Source organism: Schistocerca gregaria, chromosome 11 (genome assembly GCF_023897955.1).
Source record: "Schistocerca gregaria isolate iqSchGreg1 chromosome 11, iqSchGreg1.2, whole genome shotgun sequence".
In the NCBI taxonomy this organism is placed as follows: domain Eukaryota; kingdom Metazoa; phylum Arthropoda; class Insecta; order Orthoptera; family Acrididae; genus Schistocerca; species Schistocerca gregaria.
This window is the reverse complement of record NC_064930.1, coordinates 78100525-78109497: the sequence shown is the minus strand read 5'-3', so window position 1 is coordinate 78109497 and position 8973 is coordinate 78100525. Positions and strand designations below refer to the sequence as shown.

The 8973-nt window shown below is 38.3% G+C and overlaps 1 protein-coding gene across 1 annotated transcript in view; it reads right to left on the bottom strand.

The window, feature by feature from the left end:
- Positions 1–874: 874 nt before the first annotated feature.
- Positions 875–8973, bottom strand: part of LOC126295033 (uncharacterized) — a 97024-nt gene continuing 88925 nt past the window's right edge. The window contains exons 2-3 of the mRNA XM_049987283.1: positions 1175–1207; positions 875–904 (exon numbers count right to left, since the gene is read on the bottom strand). Coding sequence (XP_049843240.1) covers positions 875–904; positions 1175–1207 — 63 coding nt within the window. The remainder of the gene's footprint in view (positions 905–1174; positions 1208–8973) is intronic.

Genomic DNA, 8973 nt, shown 5'->3' with positions numbered 1-8973 from the left:
AAGAAGTACGAACTGGCGAGCAGGGCAGACGAAGCAAACACATCGAGACTATGATACATTCCGACGCCTACGTCGTTGCGACCGCCGGTGAGCGGGCGCGGACGGCATTGAGGCCAGCCGGGGGGGGGGGGGGGGGGGGGATTTAAATCGGCTGGCCTCCCTCAGGAGCTCAGTTCGTCAGCGCACCTGACGATGGGGACATGTCTGATCGCCGAAATATTGTGCTCGTTGGACACTACGACCTGGCAGTATACCTGTGGACTGTTCGAGCAACAAATATGCCAGGAGAAACTGAAGAATCACAACATGTGAATTATTTAACTCCAACAACAGAATGAAACTAATAGGGCAACCGAATAAAGAAGGGATTTCAGGTAGGGATAAACTAAACATACATCAGTAAGAATACTGAAATCACCGCAAAACTAATATTCAGCATTGCAAAACCTAAAGCCACTTGTGTTGTAAATTTCGCATGAACTACATATCTCAAATCAAGACCACAATACCAGTAGCCCATACACAACTCAAAAACAACAGAACAATTTTTTAGATGACCTGTGTAGCTACAACAAAGCCCACAATACCAGGAACTAACATACAACTCTGAAACATGGTGTTGAAAATTTCGCTTCACCCATATACAAAGCCCTAGATACCGTGAATTTGCATACAACTCCAGAACCCAATGACACAAATTTCACTTGACCGATATGGCTGCAAAAAAACGATGCTCACAGTATCAAAAATCAACACACTCAAATTCTAAAATTCATTATCCACTCTTTCACTTATTCCATCAGAAGTGAAGTCCACAGTACAACAAACAAAAACCTTGCTCACATGACTAGTATCAGAAATGTATTGTAATCAATTATGGTACAGCAATAACAACGATACCTACCTATAACAGTCCAACACAATTACTAAACACCAACAAGAAAATCCCCAAAATTCATGAAACCTTGCATCATCACCAATTTCTATATAACAGACAACTTCGCTCATTGCAGGAAGCAATAACGTACTCATAAATATATCGCTATCTTATTCACAGCAGAATAAAAAAGAAAAATAATATTAAACCTCCAACCATTAGAAACACACGGCACTAATATTTCCAAACATAAAAATTAATCTATCAGCCACAATAAGCTAATTCAAAGTAACTTACCAGAAAACCAGCAAAAACTCCTCCAATAGCAACCTGAAACATTCAATTCATGTCAAACAACTCACTAACAAACATCCAGCACAAGAGAGCGCCACCAAATATTACAAAACGCCATCTATAAACACAAACTGACTCAATAACATTATGCCCCACTAAGACACCACACACCACATCATGGTTACATCATGGGTCAAAGCAGATGGGTGTAGCATCAGCACCTCATCTGGTGTGAATAACCTCAAGTTAGCCTTACTTTGTAAATAGTCATCAGAAAATGACTGCCAAAAGGAAAGAAAACATGGCTTAATTATGGATAGCGAAGCTTATTCAGTGTTGAAACATTTGTTAAGACTTTCTTTTTCGTAGAACCCAAAAGAGCCTGTTTTGCACTTACAAGTCTTTCTCACTCTACTGGGCCATAAAGAGAACTGACAACATACTTCTATTCAGTCTGTTCAACAGCACTTCCTTTTTAAGTGCAGCTAAAATCTAAAACTGGCCCATTCTAACACTGAAATTCTTATACTGACATTCTAAACAATTTACTCCCTGATGGTACTAATAGCTAATAATGAAGAGTGAATGTAGTAGACTCTGATTTGATTTACAAATTTCCTTTGTGTCAGCTGAGACATTCATAAAAACCCTTACCTGATACTGCAGTGTCTTGTTTTTCAAATGCAAATTTCCCAGAGTATCTCCAGTTTCGCTGTATGTCTCCTCCTTCCTTTGGCGAGTTTCATTGTTACATACTTCACTGGTTGAAAATAAAGTTTAAGAACCCCATTACTTAACAACTCCAAATGTTTAAATGACAGTTCACGTTGAAGGAGCCTTCCAACAGTCATTTTCTGTTCCGATGTTTGTCTCTTAGAAATCAGAATAGCTAAGTCACTACAACAGTTCAGCGCAGCATCTACAATTTTAAAGGAAACAATAATAAACACGGACCTTACCAGCTCTAAAAAATTTCGCCTTCAAGTTAACACTCATAACGCCTTCAACTGGTTGTGGCAACTTCTGTGAACTACTTCACTTCCGATGTTTCGCTGTTGCTACAGTCTGTAAAACCACATCCAATTGAGAAACGGGTCATGGGTCCAGAGGAATCATGACATCATATCATGACTTTACGTTATCTCGCATGATAGCTAGGATTGCTGGTAGTTTTCAAACTATGGATATTCTTTGAACCATGTCATTCTTTGCTGATGCCTTGTGGGTGCCTGTATAATGGCGGATTTTGTGTTTTGTGTGCAATAAAGCATTTCAATTATGGAAAGCTTTGTATCATGCACTCTTCCTGGTGTGTACGGTGAAGTGCCCAGAGGACCACTTCAGTTTTTCGTTCAGTGTCTTGGCAAATTTGAGAACACATGCTGCAATTTCATATGGTTGCAGAAGAGAAAGGAAAGTTTACATTCCAGACAATGGACAGTAAATAACTTCGTATAATATGGTTGCAGAGGAGAAAGGAAAGTTTACATTCCAGACTACGTATAATAATTTTATGATGTGCAAGATAAGTAATGTGGTTGGTAAATCTACAGAATCCCGTTCGCTGTGCCTACAGTATTCTGATGCACTATGTTACACTGTAAAGTTTCTTTCAGTGCATCTATGTGGATTATTTGTCACAACAGTGTATCCTCATAATAAATGGCTTCGGTATTTAAGCTGCAATCATCATAACATTTTGTTGGTCGGGAATTGTGTAGTAACTGTTTGTCCAAAGAAGAAAAGACAACTTGAAGTAGCTTTTTGTGTGTTTCATGGTTTATAGGCCTACTGGGGAAACTTGCCAATAATGCATCAACCTTGGTATTGGTACCTGTATGGTGATATGGAAATCCGAGCGTTGTTAATAATGAAATTAACTCAGTGTTTGTCTTTTTCTTTTGATTCCTTTATCATGACACCTATAGTTCACAAATTTTAATTGAAATACCCAGTTGATAATTTCAACATAAATTGGACTATGGGCATAGCTGCTTCTAATGGCTTTGCTGCTTTTCACAGGTAAAGTACAAATATTCACTAGTCCTCCAGTATACATGTTCTGTAGTCAGTTGTGGCAAAGTAAATCAATGACTCAAATTTGCTTTGGCAAACATAATTAGAAATTGCCTTTTTAGTTATAATTTTAAATTTTTAGATTATAGTACTCCCTGAGAGTTCTTGCTGACTTTCTTGTCCGTAGTTTAGACTATATATAACAAGTTTACTGACATGGTTAGTGATGTATGTTTCACCACCAGGACAGGCATACTGCATTAAGCATCCTGTACTGCTGTCGCTGGTGGCAGCAACACGGTAGGAACATTGAGAATGCAGTATATGCATCTATAAGTCTTGGCTAAAAGGATACAGCTAGAATGCTAATTATTACTGTTTGAGTGATTATCCTTTACACAGTTAAATATCTTATGTTAGATATGTACGTAAAACTGAATTCATGAACAATTTTAGAGTCATTTAATCTTTTGGTTTTGTGAGACGTTGAAATAAAAATACAGCAGACCCAAAATTCGTTTGCAAACTGTAAGGAATATTAGATATAAGGAAATATGTTTGCTCAGTAAGATTAAATTTTAAAAATGCTGGTACCTGGTTGTTAACCACAAGACTGCTGCTGGCCACAGCAGAGCTATCAGCTGTGACCACAAGCACCTGCTTGCCAGCCAGCGGGTTAATGCACAAAACAGAGCAGTGCAAGACTTGGTCCCTAGTTCTCTTTGATTGAAGCAACTACAATTAAATTTCTGAGGTATGGTGGAACTGTGTTATCAGTATATTTCTCAACACGATTGAAAATGTTTGCATTGAAATGGCACTGACAGTGCATAATATATTTTGCAACTGAGAATAGATACTTAAAAATTGATGTGGGAATATATTTCCAGACACTCTCTAGAACCAAACTTGCCAATTGTGAATGAGATACAAGTAAACCCATCTGAATGGCACACTGGGTTACACAAGCATTAGCTGTACGTATAAAATAGGTAATTTACTCAGAAAACTTTACATACAAATTTTATTGAAAAGCACACTGGAGTTAAGGGAAAGATGCAGTGCAGAGATGAGACAAACTTGGACAAACAAGAATGGTTTTGCTTAAATATATGGAAAATGCACTGCAGTATTGTATGAAATGTTTGGCATAGTTTTCTGTTATCCCAAGAAGTCTAAGGTGCAAATTTGTGGAGAGAGAGAGAGATTACATTTAACCTGTCATGTATAGCTCACTATTTGTTGCTATGCTGGGAAGATATCATTCAGATTTCAATTTTGGTGGCCTAGAAATGAAACCTTCATCAGTTATAATGTTTCAAATTGAACATTACTGACAAAGGAACCTGAATTAGAACTTTCAAATATTATAGAAAAATTTTCTTGTTTTGCACATTCACTGCAACTGACACTTAAAATACAGGGTTAGTAGCTCTTGTTGACATTTATAAGTGTTGGCTGGAGTGAACCTATTGAAGATTTAAAACTAACAAAGTAGTTGTTGTCATTCTGATATTAATGGATAACAGTGGGAACCACAGCGATGAAATAATGAACCATGGACCTTGCTGTTGGTGAGGAGCCTTGCTTGCCTCAGCGATACAGATAGTCATACCGTAGGTACAACCACAACGGAGGGGTATATGTTGAGAGGCCACACAAACGTGTGGTTCCTGAAGAGGGGCAACAGCCTTTTCGGTAGTTGCAGGGGCAACAGTCTGCATGATTGACTGATCTGACGTTGTAACACTAACCAAAATAGCCTTGCTGTGCTGGTACTGCGAACAGTTGAAAGCAAGGGGAAACTACAGCCGTAATTTTTCCCAAGGGCATGCAGCTTTACTGTATGGTTAATGATGATGGCGTCCTCTTGGGTAAAATATTCCAGAGGTAAAATAGTCCCCCATTCGGATCTCTGGGCGGGGACTACTCAAGAGAACGTCGTTATCAGGAGAAAGAAAACTGACGTTCTACGGATCGGAGCGTGGAATGTCAGATCCTTAATTGGGCAGGTGGGTTAGAAAATTTAAAAAGGGAAATGGATAGGTTATATATAGTAGGAATTAATGACGTTCAGTGGCAGTAGGAACAAGACTTTTGGTCAGACGAATACAGGGTTAATGCAGGAGTAGGTTTAATGATGAATAAAAAAAAATGAGAGTGCGGGTAAACTACTACAAACAGCATAATGAACGCATTATTATGGCCAAGATAGACACAAAGCCCACGCCTACTACTGTAGTACAATTTTATATGCCAACTAGCTCTGCAGATGACGAAGAAATTGACCAAAAGTATTGACGAAATAAAATAAATTATTCAGATGGTGAAGGGAGACGAAAATTTAATAGTCATGGGTGACTGGAATTCTGTAGTAGGAAAAGGGAGAGAAGGAAACGTAGTAGGTGAATATGGATTGGGGCTAAGAAATGAAAGAGGAAGCTGCCTGGTAGAATTTTACACGGAGCACAACTTAATCATAGCTAACACTTGCTTCAAGAATCATAAAAGAAGGTTGTATACATGGAAGAAGATTGGAGATATTGATAGATTTCAGATAGGAACCAGTTTTGAAATTGTAAGACATTTCCAACGGCAGATGTGGACACTGAACACAATCTATTGGTTATGAACTGTAGATTAAAACTGAAGAAACTGCAAAAAGGTGGGAATTTAAGGAGATGGGATCTGGATAAACTGACTAAGCCAGAGGTTGTACAGAGTTTTAGGGAGAGCATAAGGGAACAAATGACAGGAATGGGGGAAAGAAATACAGTAGAAGAAGAATGGATAACTTTGAGGGATGAAGTAGTGAAGATAGCAGAGGATCAAGTAGGTAGAAAGACGAGGGCTGGTAGAAATCCTTGGGTAACAGAAGAAATATTGAATTTAATTGATGAAACGAGAAAATATAAAAATTCAGTAAATGAAGCAGGCAAAAAGGAATACAAAAATCTCAAAAATGAGATCGACAGGAACTGCAAATTGGCTATGAAGGGATGGCTAGAGGATAAATGTAAGGAGGTAGAGGCTTATCTCACAAGGGGTAAAATAGATACTGCCTACAGGAAAATTAAAGAGACCTTTGGAGGAAAGAGAACCACTTTTATAAATATTAAGAGCTCAAATGGAAACCCAGTTCTAAGCAAAGAAGGGAAAGCAGAAAGGTGGAAGTAGTATATAGAGGGTCTATACAAGGAAAATGTACTTGAGGACAATATTATGGAAATGGAAGAGGATGTAGATGAAGATGAAATGGGAGATATGATACTGCGTGAAGAGTTTGACTGAGCACTGAAAGACCTGAGTCGAAACAAGGCCCCGGGAGTAGACAACATTCCATTAGAACTACTGACGGCCTTGGGAGAGCCAGTCCTGACAAAACTCTATCATCTGGTGAGCAAGATGTATGAGACAGGGTAAATACCCTCAGATTTCAAAATGAATATAATAATTCCAATCCCACAGAAAGCAGCTGTTGACAGATGTGAAAATTATCGAACTATCAGTTTAATAAGTCATAGGTGCAAAATACTAACGCGAATTTTTTACAGACGAATGGAAAAGCTCTACGACTTATCTTAGAAGCTAGATTAAGGAAAGGCAGACCTACGTTTCTAGCATATGTAGACTTAAAGAAATCTTTTGACAATGTTGACTGGAATACTCTCTTTCAAATTCTGAGGGTGGCAGGGGTAAAATACAGGTAGCGAAAGGCTATTTACAGTTTGTATAGAAACCAGATGGCAGTTATTAGAGTCGAGGGACATGAAAGGGAGGCAGTGGTTGGGAAGGGAGTGAGACAGGGTTGTAGTCTCTCCCCGATGTTATTCAATCTGTATATTGAGCAAGCAGCAAAGGAAACATAAGAAAAATTCAGAGTAGGTATTAAAATCCATGGAGAAGAAATAAAAACTTTGAGGTTCGCCGATGACATTGTAATTCTGTCACAGACAGCAAAGGACTTGGAAGAGCAGTTGAATGGAATGGACAGTGTCTTGAAAGGAGGATATGAGATGAACATCAACAAAAGCAAAACGAAGATAATGGAATGTAGTCGAATTAAGTCGGGTGATGCTGAGGGAATTAGATTAGGAAATGAGAGGCTTAAAGTAGTAAAGGAATTTTGCTATTTGGGGAGCAAAATAACTGGTGATGGTCGAAGTAGAGAGGATATAAAATGTAGACTGGCATTGGGAAGGACAGCATTTCTGAAGAAGAGAAATTTGTTAACATCGAGTATAGATTTAAGTGTCAGCAATTCGTTTCTGAAAGTATTTGTATGGAGTGTAGCCATAAATGGAAGTGAAACATGGACGATAAATAGTTTAGACAAGAAGAGAATAGAAGCTTTTGAGATGCGGTGCAACAGAAGAATGCTGAAAATTAGATGGGTAGATCACATAACTAATGAGGAGGCGTTGAATAGGATTGGGGAGAAGAGAAGTTTGTGGTACAACTTGACTAGAAGAAGTGATCGGTTTAGGACATGTTCTGAGGCATCAAGGGATCCCCAATTTAGTATTGGAGAGCAGCGTGGAGGTTAAAAATCGTAGGGGGACTCCAAGAGATGAAAACAATAAGCAGATTCAGAAGGATGTAGCTTGCAGTAAGTACTGGGAGATGAAGAAGCTTGCACAGGCTAGAGTAGCATGAAGAGCTGCATCAAACCAGTCTCAGGATTGAAGACCACAACAATAACAACAACTTAAACAAGGAATTAAACAAATGTACACATCTTTGAACATGGTCATTACACACACTTCTTTGTCACTGCATAATTGTGTGCTATAAATAATATACTAAGTTTTCCTTTCCTCATCTTTGATCTGTGACACATGTCACATCTTACTTGTGTTGCTAGATCAACTGTAGGTTTACAAGCTCCATATTTCAGAACTCTGCAGAAAGTGTTGGTTGATAGCTGTCTCTTCAAAGATAGTCTCATCACCTGCTATTTTAGGATCTTGAAGCAAGAATGTGATTCTTCAGTTTTCTGTCAGTGCTTAATATATCAATAACGGGTTTACCTCTGAAATATTCATGATAGTATAGAACAGTGTGAGTCCATGTTATGGAACGCCTGTGGGGAAAGAGTGAATTGTGCACTTCACCTCCAGTGGATCAGTTTCTTCGTAGGTAGTATCACAGTTGGAGTCAAATCTGCAGACATGATCCAATCCAAACAGTTTCAAGATTATCCTCCAAAACGTTTCAATACTTGAAAATAAGCACAATGATTTGGACATCGTAGCATATGTTAATGAACCAGATGTTTCAGTTATTACTGAGCACTGGTATACCAAAAAATCTTATTATGCACCCATTAACAAAGAATCTCTGCTCATCTTTCAGTACTGAGGTCAAGCCTTATGGTGTTGTTGCAAAAAGTGGCAATAATTAGTGCGCCAAATATGTAAGTTCTTTAATTGTCACTGAACTTCCTGCAATAGATGGGAAAGGAAACATAATTTCAGATACAGATAGACCTCCATCTGCAAGTACTGCCTTCTTTTAGCTAATCTCTATCATTCGATTGTAGAGAGAGATAGTAAATACTCTGGGAAAATGGCCATATAATTATGCTGATAATTGATCACTGTCTAATAAAACCTTATCTAACAAAAATCTGTTTTCACTGTTAGGAATGATGAGAGGCACACACAGATATAACACTATTGATATGTAATACTGGGTACCCAAGGCTATGTGCTGGGATGCCTTCTTTTGTTGATTTATGTATATATCAAAATACTGCTCCCCAAATTCAAGGATAGTTCTGTATG